The 17,401-nt window shown below is 28.4% G+C and overlaps 1 protein-coding gene across 1 annotated transcript; it reads left to right on the forward strand.

Moving 5' to 3' along the window:
• Positions 1 to 1,816: 1,816 nt before the first annotated feature.
• LOC107437372 (uncharacterized) lies at positions 1,817 to 16,627 on the forward strand. Its single transcript, XM_087152317.1, has 8 exons — positions 1,817 to 2,185; positions 5,982 to 6,088; positions 6,162 to 6,192; positions 6,916 to 7,042; positions 8,447 to 8,531; positions 10,857 to 10,955; positions 12,850 to 13,029; positions 14,721 to 16,627. Exons 1-8 carry the CDS (start codon positions 1,956 to 1,958, stop codon positions 15,089 to 15,091), a joined length of 1,230 nt encoding a protein of 409 aa, XP_087008443.1. The 5' UTR covers positions 1,817 to 1,955; the 3' UTR covers positions 15,092 to 16,627.
• Positions 16,628 to 17,401: the final 774 nt, after the last annotated feature.

Below are 17,401 nucleotides of genomic sequence, written 5' to 3' on the forward strand. Positions count from 1 at the left end.
CAAGCGTGGCAAGGGTCTGAGGGGGCGGATTGATGGCAGATACACGCCTCCCTAGAGCATCCCAAACGTGCTCGATAGGATTCAAGTCCGGGGATCGAGCTGGCCACTCCATGCGAGTAATTGTTTCCTGTTGAAGATAATCATCAACAATGCGAGCTCTGTGTGGTCTTGCATTATCGTCCTGTAACAGGAAGCAATCACCAATTGCCCCGGCATATGGGCGCACATAAGCATCAAGGATGTTGTCTCGATAAACCTGAGCATTCACGGTTCCCCTTGGAAAGACATGGAGGTATGTGCGCCCTCCTAAGGATATGCCTCCCCAAACACAGACACTGCCTCTTCCGTATGCATCTCTTTCACGGATGTTTGATGGATGATAACGGGTCCCAGGTTCTCTCCATATCAAATAACGTCTACTGTCACTTTCTAGACTAAACCTGGACTCATCCGTAAAGAGAACAGGCCTCCATTGATCTGACGTCCAGTGGACATGTTGTCGGGCCCACTGCAAACGGTCTCTCCTATGGCGTGATGTGAGCGGCACGCAAATGGCTGGTCGTCTCGCATACAGACCACCTTCGTGGAGCCTTCTGCGCACAGTTGACGTTGACACCAACCTTCCGGTGGCTGCAGCAAGAGAGGATCTAAGATGTGTCGGAGTAGCGGTTCTATTCCTGCGTGCACTTAATGTCAAATATCGGTCATCGGCACTGGTCGTAACAGTTGGCCGTCCTTGACTGAACCTCCTAGATGCCGAATCTGTGGTTTGAAATTGCCTCCAAAGTCTATGAACCACAGATGGACTCACATTTAGCCATCTGGCCACTTCTGATTGACTCTGCCCTGCCTCTAGTCTCCCGATGGCTCTCCATCGTAGTTCTTCAGGCAAATGATGCCTAGAGGTCATTATTACGAATTGGCTATCTCAGATTTTCAATGTCGCAATCACAGTAAAATTTGTGTGCTTTCTCTCAAACTTGGACTTTTATGCTCCAGGCAGATGACGTAAGCCGAGTGCAGCGCCACTAATTTGCATATTGCAATTTTACTCAGCTACTCTTAGTGGACAACATATGCAAATTTTGCACGGTTTGGCTTACTTTTGAAAGAGTTATCGCTATTTTTGTGATTTTTCCTTAATTTATGATAACCAGTGTATTTTCATTCATCAGGTAAAATGACTTGGATTTAATTTTTCTGAGTTTCAAAGCGAGTAACGTGATTTTTTTTCTCCAGAAGATAAACGATTAATAATAGTTGGAGTTAAAAAACATTTTCACCATCATACTCTCCGTGCATTTTTCCATATATATCTTTGCGATTTCCCGAGTCTACGATTTGAAACATAAACATGGAAAGATTATAGACTCCATCAGTAAAACATATCAAGAATCCAAAACTGAAGCGAGAACGTTTTCAACAACAACAACAACAAAAATGTCCTTTTTAAAAATTGTAAAGAAGCTGCAAACTTTCAGAATCATTTTATAATGGGAAGGGAAAAAATTTAGAAATATATATATATTTCAGTAAGGAAAAAAAGTAGCGCATATTTAAGATTTGTAGCGTTCGAAAAATAATAAGTAGCCCAAAAAGTAGCAAGTAGCGAAAATTCAATTTTCAGTAGCGGGGACTTTTAAAAGTAGCCCAATCCGCTACTTGTAGCCCAATCTGGCAACACTGCACATGTTTTCCATGAAAGAATTTTTATTTTGTTTTCATCCTTTTTTTGTCCGATTACATAATTAAGACTACTATAGCGATAAAATCTGGCAACCTTCTTACAACCAATGAAAGCGCATTTTTCTGAGGGCAAGTCTAGAACGTCATAACGATAACGAACAGCGTGCAGTTTGTTGTGGCGTGATTCTGTTTACATCACGTAAATGTTGATATAATCAAGTTATTTGTCGTTAAATTTTCGATTCGAGCACCTAAATAATTTTACAAAGATGAGCTCAATATTACAAACTTTAAGAAAACCTTTTGAGTATGCTTATAGTCTTTATCCTTCTAAAACGCATCAAGGTGTTTCGCCATCTCTAAGTGCTGAGAAGACCAGCGTTTTAAGTTCTATTTTGAGTCCTATTGAGACGTATGTTGTGTCGTTGCAAAGTCTTCTCATTTGGGAAAAACCTTACCTAAGCGCTGGCGCATTTGTTACTCTTAATATTTTATATTGGTAAGAATGCTTATTTTACTTTTAAAAAAAAATATTGTATAATGTGTTATCTCTTGATCATTGATATACCTATGTATATTTGCATCCGAATTGAAATTTCCTTATCTTCATATTCTTGTTTACATGAAGTTGAACCACAGAATAATTAGATCAACTACTGTTAAAGATAAAAACTTATTAATCTTTAGGTACTTTTTTGAGGGGAATTTCCTAATTTTCTTTAAATGGAAATATGTGATTAGTGCCTTGATCTATATAATACTAAAATCAAAATATATTAGTTACTTCCAAAAAACATTTGTTGGTAATTATTGAAATTTGTCGTTAATACGTTACGTAATTTGTTTGTTAGTTTACCTTTGTACATTTACATCCGTATGGATATTTTCTTATCATATTCTTGTTTACATGTTGAATCAAAGTATAACATTATTAAATACTATTAAAACTTATTATTCCTAAAATGCTTATTTTTGGGGGAATTTTAGGATTTTCTTCGATTGAATAAGGAAAGAATTTATATAAATAAAGTGATTAGTGTCTTGGCCTATAAATTACTGTTTCAAAATATATTTGCTACTTTATATTAACATTCATTGATAACTACTGACATTTGTTTGTTGACTATTGATCAATAAATTCCCAGGTATGTTTACATTCGATTTAAAATATCCTTATTGCGACATACTTGTTTATACATTGCTACATCAAAGAATAATAGGATTAATTACTAATAGAAAACAAAAACTTATTATTCCTAAGGTACCTTTTTGGGGTAAATTGTAAAGTTTTCTATAATAATTGTAGTATAAAAGAAGTAATTCCAACCTTGACCTATTTTTGTTACATATATATTTGCTACTTCAAATTAACATTCATTGATAACTATTGAAATGTGCTTATTATGTTATATATTATCTATGGCTTACTAAATGTAAGTCAGTGTTGAAATTTTTTTATTGTCATATCCTTGTTTACATGCTGTTGAATTGAAGAATAATAGGATCTACTACTATTAAAAATATAAACACTTTTTAATATTAAAATGTATTTTCATTAGAGAATTTTATAATTTTCTTTAAAGAGAATTTTAAGAACAGGGTAATTATTGCATCTTGATCTGTAAATTACTTATAGTAATATATTAGGTACTTCAAATTAATATTTCTTGACAATAATTAAATTTTGTTTTTAATACATAATCTATTGATCATCAAATTGCCCACCTCAGATTAAAAGTTTTCTTTTCGTTTATGGTCTATATTTTTGTTTACATAATTTTGCTTCTTAATCGAAGCAACTGTGATTAAAAAAAAATTCTTTTAATACTAAACTATTTTTATGTGAGAGAGAGAAAATTTTAAAATTTTCTTGTCACGAAATTTATATGAATGAATAAATTAGTATCTTAATAGTTAAATAGCTTTGTTAAAATATAATATCTTCTTCAAATTAGTTGTGATTGTTTGATAAATTTTATATCTTCTATTCTAAACTTTGATAATGTATTTATTTATTTATTTTTTTTATATATGTATACTGTTCTTTGATAATATATATATTTTAGGCTATATCTACTAAATGAAGTTAAGCAGTACATGTTTTTTATTTTGAAATTGTTGTTAATCAACTGTGGTTAAAAAAAAAATCTTTTAATACTAAACTTTTTTTATGAGAGAGAGAGAAAATTTTAAAATTTTCTTGTCACGAAATTTATATGAATGAATAAAATAGTATCTTAATAGTTAAATAGCTTTTTTAAAATATAATATCTTCTTCAAATTGGTTGTGATTGTTTGATAAATTTTATATCTTCTATTCTAAACTTTGATAATGTATTTATTTATTATTTTTTTTATATATGTATACTGATCTTTGATAATATATATATTTTAGGCTATATCTACTAAATGAAGTTAAGCAGTACATGTTTTTTATTTTGAAATTGTTGTTAATCAATGTTACTTTGTTAGGTAATGTGTTTTTGTAATGCTTTCTGTGTTTAATCTATGGATGGTGTCTTCTACACTAGGGAATGTTGAAAGCTACATACCGCTTATACTTCCGGGTTACTGTCTCCAGTGTATTTTAAAGCCATTTTTGGCTCACCACGTGATCATTGTGTTTTGAGATTCTTGCGAACATGGTATTTGATTACTTATTACTTGTGTTTACAATGCTAAAGGTGCTAACACTAATGTAAGATGGTGCACAGCTTGCAACAAACAGTAAGAAACAGATGGAAGGAGGCCAAATCAGGACTGCCAAAAAAGCGAGTTATTCAAAATCTGGCAACCATGTCACCATTTTTAACAATATATCTATAAATAACTATGGCAAATTTGAGCTAATTATCTAATTTACTTCTTTTATTGTAAATAAAATTATCCATTTGAAAATATCCCCTCGGAGAATAGGCTGTTGTAAGCAGTCGCAAACTTTCTGTAACTGGAGCAGGTATTGAGATTGTTATTGTTTACATTTATATTGAAAACACCGTCCATTTAATCAAAGTATTGATGGTAAATTAACAGTTATGTAGGTAAGCAGGAGTTTAAAAACACATTTGTTTTGGGCTTATTGATTTCTAGGTGGGTATTAAAAAATATATTAGGCAACGGTTCCTATATTAGTGCATTAGGTATCTATTATCACTTATTACCACTATTTTTAAGTTAGAATAAGCGTCAATAATAGTTGAGTGCATTGTTTTTAAATGTTTAGCTATGGATATGTAGGGAGGAATTTAAAAATACATTTGTTTTTGTACTTATTGATTTCAAAGTCTCCTGTAAAAAAAATAAGGTACTCTTCCGTTAAAAGACTTAGCATAGTTAAATTTTTTTCACCAAATCAAGCACCAAACATGATGATCAATCAATATTTTATTATTATAAATTATTTGATTAATCTAGTGTTGTCTACATTGATGTTTTTTAGATATCTATTATCACAACATCCATTATCATTAAGTATTAAGGCATAATTAGTGTCTATAAATAGTGAATCATTACATCTTTCTGAAATGAATAAATAACCTTTTTTTTTAGTGTAAATCTTCTATGTAGATTAAAGCATTCACTATCGTCTAAGTTCACATTCACAATAAAGAAATTTTTAAAAAATCTTAAATTATGAGGAAAAAAAAGACATTAACATATCTTAATGAGGATGGATGTTGTGATAATAGATATCTAAAAATAATAGATATCTTAATATTTTTGTGCTCTTTAACGTTGTCTACCTTAGTTTGTAACATATCTCATATTTAAAATGCATTATTTTTGCATAGATTGTTTAAAATTAAGCATATCTCCACCAACTATTCATCCAAACGTTTTCAAATTTGTGCTTTAGAAAAATTATCTTAATGTGTTGCTAGAAAAGTATCACCATTTTTAGTGAACATCCATTTAGTAATAACTATGGAAATGAATTTCTTAATCTTATAAAATATATATTGTTTTCCTGTAATATTAAAATTTTTATAGTTAAGTAACTTTTCAACTATCTAGATTGTTTGCTTTGTATTTTTTTTTAATCTAATGTCTAATCTTCGGTCTAATTATTATTTATACAAAATTCTAGAAAGATAAAATACTCGTTAATTAATATGTTTAAAAAATTCAATTATAAAAAAGAGTTTTCACCATGATTAAATGTAAATATTTTACATTTATTGACCTTTTTGATACTTGAATGCATTCATGAGTAGCAGTTAAATTTGTTCTATTCACATATTTAATTACATTTATATTAATGGAGTCTTTTTCAAACGTATTAATTTTCTTTGCAGGCTTATTGTATCTTGGAATCGGAGATTTCTTTCTATATTATCAATATTTGCTTTAGCATTATTTTTGTATAAGACTTGGGTCAATCAAATATGGCCTGAAATTAGAGGTGAGTAAATTACTTATTAGAGCTGTTTTATTTGATAACTGTCTGTTTTCTGAATGACTTTTATTTATTTCAGTGCCTCCTAAAGAAGGTGAAGATACGGAAAGGTAGATTTTTAGTATATTTTCTATATTGTTACGTTTATTAGAGTTTCAAGTATATTTGTCACCTTATTGCAATTACCAAGATAATTTTGGAACCAAGAAACCAATGAATTTAGAACTTTTTAATCAGCTTTTTTTTTTCAAGTGCTTAATTTATTTTTACCTTCATGTCCAGGGGTCTGTCCAGGCCGAATTTACTACCGTTTAGCGGTACCTTCACAAATTCAACTTGAGGAAAAACGGTAGTTTCACAAATTCAATTTTAGGAAAACCGGAAGTTTCACAAAATACTTTTTCTTAAAATTTTATTTTTGTATCCCTTAAGAAACGATAAATCCATATTTTTGTGTTGATTTTTTAATATAATTTTTAATTTTTCACAAATTATGTCTAAATTTTCACAAAATAGGTACCTCTCAGAAAAACCTAGACAGACCCCTGATGTCATTAATATTATGGAGCATTTTCATCAATATTTACATTAGCTATCACGTGTTAGTTTTTGTTGAGTCATCAAAATCCTAATGTAGTGGTATAAAAAAATTTATTGGTCTTAAATTTAACAGTATTTAGCGGTTAATATTAAAGGCTACAAAATTTTTTTAAAATAAAATTTAACAACTGTTGAAAGGAAAGATCTTGAAAAAAAAAACCCTTTTTTTATATAAATACTTGAATTTTAATTCTGTTCATTTTTGTTAAATTTCTTAATTTGTGTTTAATTAGTTGGTGTACATTGAATCCGGGTGTTTTGAGTGTTCCTGAGTTGTGTAAATATTTAAACGATTTCCTGGACAAAATGATTATACTGTGGAAAGACGTTTGGAAATTGAGGAAAGAAAACCATGGATTAGTGAGTAATTTATTTTTGTCTTTGAAACAATTAATTGAATTGATCTAGCATGTATATATTATTTAAGTTGTGTTCATGCATTGGTGCTTAATTGTTTATTGATGGGTTATAAATAGAGTTACAACCAAATGTTCTTTTGGCATTTTTCAGCTTCTGTTTCTGTAGGCTTTTAGAAATGTTAGTATTTTCAGTTTTTATGTAGTTTGATTAACTGAACCATTTGCTTTAAAATACTTTCAATAAATTAATCGAAATTTTTAAATTATTTAAATCATTATTTTGTTTTTTAGTCGTACCAATTTTGTACGTTATTTAGCAATTAAATGTTTTGAGATGTGGATTATGGGATATCTTACCTACAAATCTTATTTAACCCTTTGAATGTTAGTCCTGGCTTTTTACGAACTTTCAAATGCAGACTTTACTGCATTAAAAAACCTGTTTTTACGTGTTATTGAATAGGAAAAATGTGCAAAACAGAAAAATTTCTGAGCAATTTTCCTGGGCACTTGGATGGGAGAGAGATAAAATAAAATGTTCAAATTCTCATTTTTTAATAATAGAAATTATGATTATAAAGAAAAAAGTTTAGAATTAGAATGTATGTTAATTGTAAAATTTTTTTTGATTCAGATAGAAAAAATACACAAATCAGGTTAGTAAAATAGTAAGAAAGAAGTAACACTCATTTGTGGAATATAATCTTTTGAAACAAAATCCGCTTCTTTTTATTTTTTCAATGTCCATATTTCACGACTTTTCCTAATTTTCAACTACTAAACTATGTAATGTATATGAAACAATTGGGTGTTTTTCAAATGTTACAGAGACTATTAACTATTTGAAGTTGTTGCATATTATTTTTTTCAGTACCAGTGAACTTAACCGAAATTTTGTAAACAGTTTTTTTTTTTTTTTCATTTATTAGAACTTAAGCATTTGTCTATATGACCTTTTATCTGTTTAAATTACTTGTGTTTAATGGTGTACAACATTCTTTTGATTCTAGTTTATTATAATATAAGGACATTAATTTACCTTTGCCACCACTAAGAAAATAATTTCCTGAATCTACAGAGAATTTATGGTAGTTATGATCTCTGCAAAAATATAATTCTGAGAAACCTTATTTTATTTAATTATATTGTACATTCTTTTCAGTAAAACTATTTCTCCATAAGCAGTAGTGTATTTATATATAATAGCTTTTCAAGGAATTTAGCAAATCTCTACAAAAAACATTTAACTTTCGAAATTGGAGGTTTTGGACAATTTGTTAAATTTTTTAGTTTTCTAGTGCTTTGATATATTTAAGTTCCTCTGTATTATTTTTATGATACATTAATAATTTCTATGTTTTAGCTTTTATAACTGTAAGTTTTATTTGTCGTTATTATGTTACAGTTTTGTGCACTCATGTGTGGATTTTTTTCATTGACTGGCTTGTTTGGCATAGTTTTCCCTGGAGTGCTTATTATTTATTTCTTTGGCAAGTATACTATCCTAAGTTGTTATTCATATAGTTGTCTATATAATTATTTATAGATCTGAACAAATTCATTGTGAAATATTAATGTTTTTAAAGATGATGATGATTTTTTAAGAGATATTTGGACAATATATCATTTTAATTTTATGACGCTTGACAAATAACATCCATATGTTGCTTAAGGGCACATGAAGCTGGTACATTAATATAAAATATGAATATTTTTTAAGCATTGTGATAGCAATATTAAAAAAAAAACTATTGTTGTATATTATGAACACCATATTTTATCATAAATATCCAAAGTGTGATTACTATTGAAACAGATAATATCAGATTATTAATTTTAATGTTGCAATAATTATCGACAATGAGGAATATAAAATCTGATAGTATCAAATATCATTCAAAGACAGCAAGTTATTGCACAGTGTTTTTTTCTTTTTTTAAATGAGAAGTATCAAGTATTTGAATTTTGAACTTTTTTAATTGCATTCTAGTTTAATAACATAATCTAGTTTCTAGTTAATAAAATAATATTAATTTTCAATTCATTTTATAAATAATGTTTAAATAAGGTAAATAAAAAATTGGAAAGAAAAATAAATTTAATGAATGCCTTGAGAAATTAAAACAAATATACAAAGTTTCTTTCAATGTTTTACATACAGAGTATAGTAAAACTTTATTTTATAATCAAAGTTCTTTAATATTATCAAGCTTTCGACTTCAGCTTTTTTCATTCAATATCATCCACATGTGATCATGTTGGTTAGAAGAAAATGAAGCTAGGTGATATATTATCATAAAATATGGATATTTTTTAAGCATTGTGATGGCAATATATATATTAAAAAAATTGTTCTTATATATTGTGAGCACCATGTTTTATCATAAATATCCAAAGTGGGATTACTTTGGAAACAGATAATATCAGATCATTAATATTAGTTTTAATGTTACAATAATTATCGAAAATAAGGAATATATATAAATTATAATTTTATGAATGTATTAAATAAATTTATGTGTTATGCATGTATAACATTTACACTAACAAATGTATTCTTAGCACAAAGTTAAATTGTGTTTTGAATTATTCTTTAATATAATGTTAAGTAAATGGTGATACTTATTTAATAATTAGCAATTTCTAATAGGTACTAAAATAGAATATTTACAAACTTACATACTATTTATACAGGTACTTGTTAAATAATTAGCAATTTATTATAGGTACTCTAGTAAAATATTTACCTGCCTCCTTTTAATGATCGCATGGAAAATATTTATTATTGTTAGTGAAATAACTATTAGATTTCAATTATTAAATTTACTTAAAACATAGCACCTTTGAGTGAACTTTATATATTTAAATTAATTATAAGTTCTGGTAGTCAAAATAAGCAGCCATAAAAAAAAATAGCCAGTGATATTTAAAATTTAAAAAGGTCTTAAATGTAATGCTGCATTTTAAATTCGATCTTATCTTTTATCATGTGTATAACTAGGGTTCACACCAGCAATGAAAATTTAGTGGTAAAATAGGATCACCTAGGTATTCATTTAGTGGTCCAAAACTTAATATGGTAGAAAAACTTGAGAAAAAAATCAAACTGCACTATTAGATAATACATTTTATGGTTCACTTTAAGAATTATTTATTGCCATCTATACGACCCTAAAACTTGTTGGATTCATTACCCATATAATGATTAAATATTAGGATTTATTAAAATTAAGTGAAAATAATATAAATATATAGATTCAACATAGAGATTAAAATGCTGATTAAGTAAATGAAGAAAACAAAGAAAGTAATAACTAACAATATGTGTTATAAATTAATTAGATAAAAATTATAAAGTTTTAAATAAAGTCAATTCTATTAGAGCAAAAAATATCTCATTGATTTGTACTGTCAGTATATGAAGGCACAGCACAACATGTAAAGTTGAAATTTCACCATTTAAATTTTTTTGTACCAGACACTTTCAGTTATTCCATTTGACTTCCATACCATGCATAGAACTGTGAAATTAGTACAACAAATTTTGTTTCAAATTCATGGAATTAGATGGGATTGCTATTCTATAAATTTTAAACAAGGCAGTAAATTTGCCGCCCATTTGTATGATTTTAGCAACATTTGGTGACAATTGTCGCCGCATCATCCTACTGGCATGAACTCTATGTATAACAAATGTATGCATAACAATTATAAATTTCTTATTTGCACGATAAGATCCTCTGTTGTCATTTTTTTTAAAATTGTTTTTGTCAAATTTATTTATTAATTTCATATATATATATTTTTCTATATAGTGTTGTTATTAACCCTGGGACCTGGAGTAGCTTTACATCTAATTCCTTCAACTGTTTATGATCAGATAATTGGCTACTTTTCTGAAACCGACAGTCAAGGTATATTTATGATTTTTACATTTTAAGAAATAATAACTATCAGGGCTGTCTAGTATTTGAGACTGGTGTAAAAAGGTGCTGTAAAATCTAGTTAAAACTGCCCACGAAAGACCTACCTGAATAAGCTGTCAAAAACAGTAAAATCTAATTTTTTTTCATGTTAAAATTAACTTTAATTCTAAACAAATAAAGTCTGAATTCTGACTCCATTAAACGGAACACCAAGTTGCTTATGCATCTGAGACAAACATTGTCCCAGGCTGGTGAAAAAACTCCCACAATTTTTGAGAGGAAGATTTTCCGATCCATTTATGGTGGCTTTTGCGATAACGGAGTTCGGAGAACTAACTCTGAACTTGATGATTTATTCAGAAAACCCGACAGTCTGAAATACATAACATAAGAAATGGGCCGGATAAATTTTAGGAACGAATGATGAGCAAATGATTGGGAAAAAAATCCTTCTTCCAAAACCGATAGGAGTAAGAAAGAGAGGCGGACCCAGGTTGAGGTGGTCAGACTACCTTCAAAGTGACTTTGTTTCAATATAAAACCAGAGACTGGCTGTAGCGCCCAGGGGGAAAGAATGGTCTCATCATCTTGAAAAAGCCAGGGTCCATCCAGGACTGTTGAGCTATTGATGAATGAATGAACAAAGTGTAAAGTGCAAATTAATAAATTTAATGTTTGAAAATAACTATTTAACTAAATTATAAGTTGCATACTCATATGTTTATGGTAAAATTTATTATTATAAAAGTTATAAAATATCAAAAAAATAATGCATGATAATATAAAATATTAACAACATTAAGTAAGTAATTCAAAATATAAAAATATTTGTAAATATAATAGGCCTCTAAGATAAATAATATCTTAAAATTCATTTTATACTTTTAATACTTGAAAGTACAAAAATTCGACATTCAAATTAAAAAAATTTCATTATTACAATGTAAGTTTTTGTTTTCTCAACATTGTTTTGCAAAAGATAAGATAAAATATTATTTCAAGATAAGTTAAAAGTATTATGCACAGTGCTGACGACATTGCGGCAATCATGTCATTGGTCACAAAATTGTGGAGCCTTTTCCGCCATGACCCACAGTGGGCTATTGTGGGAATGCTTATATATATATGTGTATATACATGGTGTGTAGCATTTTTAAAAAGTACTTAAAGGTGCTTATTTTCGTTTTTAAAAGCCTTCAAGGATGCTTTTTTCATTGGGTGTTTTTAAAAACTGTTTAATTTTCCCTTTTCCAAAATGAAAATTTTTCTTTACCATCTCGATTTTTGCCACATATTATGTAAAAGTGTGCTTTTCATATTGTTCTATTCAGCGTATTTCCAATTCATTCAACCATAATCTATTTCAACATACCGTCGATCCATAGCGTATGAAAGCGCCAATCATTTTACATGTTTGAAATACTTGCGGATCCGCATGTGTTTCAACAAAGCTGGGTTTGGTGAGACTATTGCACTCTCATGTGCAACGCTGCTACATTTTGGAAGATATTCTCTATTTCAAACTTCATTTTCCACCCTCTTATATTGAACCGAAAAACCTCTTAAACTTTTTTACAATGGTTAATATAATCAAGAATTCTTTTTGTCAGAAACTGGTTATTTTATCATGATCATGTAAAATCTTTGACAATTATTTTGCATTTTGTAAATGTATATAGTACTTAAAAGTATCTTTTGAGTGCTTAAAAAATACTTAAAAGGTGCTTATTTTTTGTTAGATTTTGCTACACACCTGATATATATATATATATATACACATACCCATGCTATAACCTATCTTTTACTATTGTACATTTGATGTATCTCAATTGAATTTAATGTATTTCTTGTAACATCTAAACAATGCAATAATTTCTAATAGTTTCAAAATCCCCATGCATTTCGGACAAAGACAGTGATATAGAGGAATTTGTACCTGAAATATCACCAGAGGTTATTAGGCAGCTTTCTTTAAAGGATGATGTGCCTGAAATTCCTAGTCCAGGGGTTGTTTTAACAGAAAGCTCTGCCATTTCTGGAGATGCAAGTTTTATAACTGAAAGTGAGTTATTTGTCTTTCTGCTCAATTTTGGGCCCATTTAATTTTTCTGAATGTAGTTTATATAAGAGTATTTATGCAGTCAAAATTGCCGATAACGAGTTCATAGGAACTGTAATATTTGCTTGTAAAAAATGGGTTTGTCAAAAAATTAAAAGGTTCATATATGCTTAATTATTTTCATACATGGTACTTACTGTTTTTTATACTGTTTAGAAATATAAAAATGTAAGTTAATTTGTTTTAAACTGTCTTATTCTTTCTTTGTTGTGTTATTGTTCTTCAGATAAGATTTATTTTCCTAAATACATCTTCATTTGCACCGCTGCCTTTGAAAATAGTTTTAAGTGTCTCTCCACACTCAAATGGCATTGTGTATGTCGAGTCCAGTTCAGCTTAGAATTCTTCACATCCATTCCATTGTTATCGTCACTGCTCTTTTCATTATTTTCTCATATGCTTTAGAATATATTTCAGGTACAATATCATCAGGAGTAGTTATTTCGGAAGTGATAGCATTGGAATCGAAATATACATAGCTTTCAATTCTTCTCTACTTTGTCCTTTTAATTCAAATTTTTTTGGAGTCTGCTACCTCTTCCTCGAACACAGATTGTTTGTAAAAACCGTGGTTTGATGCTCTAATAGACTTAAAATTATACCAACAAAGTATTTCCTATTACTTTGACAAATCCCTTTTTTTTTTTTTTTTTGTTTTTTTTTTTTTTTTAAATCAAGCATCATTATAAGCGAATAAAATTTGTAAGTCTTGAAATTTTTTTTCATTCCTTTAAGTCAGTGCCAATCACAAACATATAATATGTACGATATTACTATCTCAATGAGTTTTGGGTGTGTAGGTGATGTTATCAGTAGATAACTGTTGAGCACCAACTATAAAGTAACTTAATTTAATTAATCAGCGACTTTTTAAAACTATATGTGTTAACTCTACAATATCAAAACTTGTTAAAACCCTCCTTTAATAACCCTTTAAAGTTTTTTGGGGGGCATATGCAATGGGGAAAAATTATTCGTTTCATCCCTAGTTTTTATAAAAAATATCTATATATTTATTTGACTTTTTTAAAAAAAAAAAATTTAAATTTATTTGATAGGTTTTCAATCATGAAACATTGCAGAATAATGAAAGGAGAGGAAGAAAATTATTAAAATAAAATAACTTAAAAAAAAAAAAAAAAAAAAAAAATCCGGGGGAGGGGGGGGGGATAATATAATCTTTTCACCAGCTCACATGATTATATCCTCAAAAGGAAGTGCTTTCTAATATTATCAAACTTTTTATTTAAAGAATTTTACAACTGAACTTTTGGATTATCAGTTGCACGAGAATAAATTATTTTGTTTTCTATTTTTTGGGGGAAATTTTGCAATGCATTTTTTCTACTATAAATTCTCTACTGAAACTGTGTTGTAAATAAATATCGGCTATTTTTCCCAACCGTGTTTGTCAATTAGCTAAACAAATACATGAGGCATTTAGGAATTATTAAATTCCCCTGATAATTAAACCTGCAATTTGTGATTCGCTTTCAGGAATAGGATGCTCAATAAAGAAAGGCGTTTGATTCAGCTAATCACATAAATCAAAAACTATTATTTTTGTTGAAATTTAAATTGCAAGTTAGACAGAAAATAATGTATTTATTTCTTTTAATTTTTGCAAAATGTAGGTGATGACTTTTCCCTCTATCAAGGACTTGGGGCATTCCCAAGTGTCGAAGAAGAAGGAGAAAGCGACATTGATGAAGATATTTCGGACATCGTGCCTCAAGTAGAATCAGAAAAAATTGAAATTCATTTTAACCCCTCACACTTTAAAGACAGTTCTGAATCGGAAAGCGAAGCCGCCTTCACGGAAGGCCTCTCTTTCAGCGATGCACAAGAACAAAAGCCATCGAGTGATCAACTGTGCACAAAAGACACCACTGCACAAGAAAAGTCTTCTAAAAGAAAAGAAACTCGCAAGTTATCTTCCGATTTAGAAGACGAACTAGAAGATTTTGAATTGCTTGATGACTCTGATATCCCTAGTTTAAAGTGATGACATCTGTTGCTAATAAAAATTCTTCAGATTTTTTTTTAAAACTGGGGATCTCGACTACTTTAGTTGCTATCTTGTTTTAGTTAGTGTTTAAGAGAGATTTTTTTTTTTGTGTGTGTTGTGGTTGTGTGCACATTTTCACCAAAGTTTAAATCTATCATATAGTTATATATTTAAGTAACATTACAAGTTATAGTATTGTAATTTATAAAAAGCTCCCATTTTTCAATCATCGTTTAACATTTTTTTAGGAAAAGGATTGAATTTTGTTTTTTTACATATTTTTTATGATGAATTGTAAAAGTTATTAATTAAAGTAATTTTTATAATGTTATATCTATATTTAAATTTTATTCATTTCAATTGCTAGAGAAGTTTTATAAGAATTCCTAAAATTTTATATTTATTTTATAATCCACTTCTTTGTGGACATCTATTTAAACTAGAGGTGTCAAGGGTCACTATGAATTTATAGCTTTTGTATCAATTGATAAAATCTTAATTTTTTATTGATTTATTAAAAGCAATAAATCTTAAAAATTTGACGAAGTCTATGTATTATCTACAATAAATTAACATTCAAAATTTTATCTTTAATAAAAAAAAGTTATAGGCATAAAATACATGTTATTTATTGTATAACAATTTTAAATTTAAGCAAGACAACTTTTTTTTTAAACACATTATGGCCAAAGATTTTTTTTTTTTTTTTTTAAAAAAAGGAATTGTAGAAAATTTTAAATATTTGATCACCTTGAATTTTGCTGCTTCCATTTAGCTAGTGGGCCTCACAGGTTATTCAACCCTTATTTCATCTAAATAACGAATGGACATTTCAGCTGGTTTATTTATGCTTCTTTGATATTTTAAAGTTTTATAGCAGTTTAAACAATGCTATAGATTGTTAACTAAAAATTTTATTTATAACTATTATGGTTGCAAATTTAAAATTAAAACTTCTAGAAATTGTATTAAGTCATTTTTTACTTTTAAATTCTTGACTGTCAATGAAATATTTAATTAATTGTCATTAAAAAAAATTTTTATGTGAAATTTCACTACATATTTGGTGAAGATTATCTATATTTGTTTACTTGCAGATATAATATATAGGTCAGTTTTTAGCATAAAGTGTAATAACAGTTGAGAAGCATGTAACTGTTAACAGTATAAGTATGTTTATTAACAAGTTTGTTATGATGACTTGCTTTATAAACTTTTGCATTTTGTTACTGCAATTGCAATTTGATCTCAGCAAAGCTTAGAATATATTTTTGACATATTTTATGTGAGACATGAAATATTTTTATTTGGATATTTTATAATATCAGTTGCAATATCGTGTGAAAATTTATATTGCTCAAAAAAATTGGTATTGGTTTTAATATATGATTTATATTTTTGTAAGTTTTTTTATAAAGGATTTTAATTTAAACAATGAAAAAATTTATTTTTTTAATAAAATGTAGTGCAATTTGATTAAGATAAGAATTTTCAAATGCCCTGCACCTTAAAAGTATTTAGGAAAAAGAAAAATTTTATGAAATATTTGAGAAATTATCATAATATTCTGACAGCTTAAATAAATTATTATGGCTAAATTAGCCTGGTATTACAATTGGTTAAATAGTATGTTTATTACTTATTTTTTTGTTTTGACAATTTGTTTGATTGTGATTGCAAAGAAGATATCTTTACTTTATGTAAAGTCTTTACTAAATATGAACAATACCTTATATTTAACTTTCACTTTATGAGCAGTCTTTGTCATTAGATTGTTATTTTTAGTAATAATAACTACTAGTTCTAGACATTTTTTACTGCATTCTATGCCTTAAATAGATATATTTCACTTATCATTTAACTCCTTTCACTGATCATATGGCATTGAATTAATATACTTGTGATATCATGTTTATAGTATTTAAACTGTATATTCTATAGAACATCATCTATTTGAAGTGATTTTGTGGTTCAGATATCACATTAAAGGCCCTGATTCTTATTTATTCAATTTGTTTTTGTGGTCAGAATTGGATGCAATTTAAATATTGCCAGCTTATTAGCGAATTGTTAGCAAGGTTTTGTTTGAGTTGCATCCATAAATTTATATACATGATGGTTCTCGGTGTTGGAAGTGTTATAATTATTTCAAACTCTTATCCCTTTTGCTCTAAGGTCAGTAAGTGGGTAGGTGACCACTTTAACCAGCCTGCATAGAGATTAAAGGGTGCGCAGTATCGGTCCCCGTGAAACTGTTCTACCATAAAGTACTCAAAGCGGGAATAGCATCCCCTTTGCAGAGGATTA

The sequence above is a fragment of the Parasteatoda tepidariorum genome, chromosome 9 (genome assembly GCF_982258835.1).
Source record: "Parasteatoda tepidariorum strain Cologne lab strain chromosome 9, Ptep-v5.0, whole genome shotgun sequence".
Taxonomy (NCBI): domain Eukaryota; kingdom Metazoa; phylum Arthropoda; class Arachnida; order Araneae; family Theridiidae; genus Parasteatoda; species Parasteatoda tepidariorum.

Excerpts from the sequence above, each read along its gene's own strand:
- LOC107437372 (XM_087152317.1), top strand. The coding sequence starts at position 1,956 with ATGAGCTCAATATTACAAACTTTAAGAAAACCTTTTGAGTATGCTTAT. Across the intron at positions 6,193-6,915 it reads GAAGGTGAAGATACGGAAAG|TTGGTGTACATTGAATCCGG; the intron begins GTAGATTTTTAG and ends GTGTTTAATTAG. Across the intron at positions 13,030-14,720 it reads TGCAAGTTTTATAACTGAAA|GTGATGACTTTTCCCTCTAT; the intron begins GTGAGTTATTTG and ends TGCAAAATGTAG.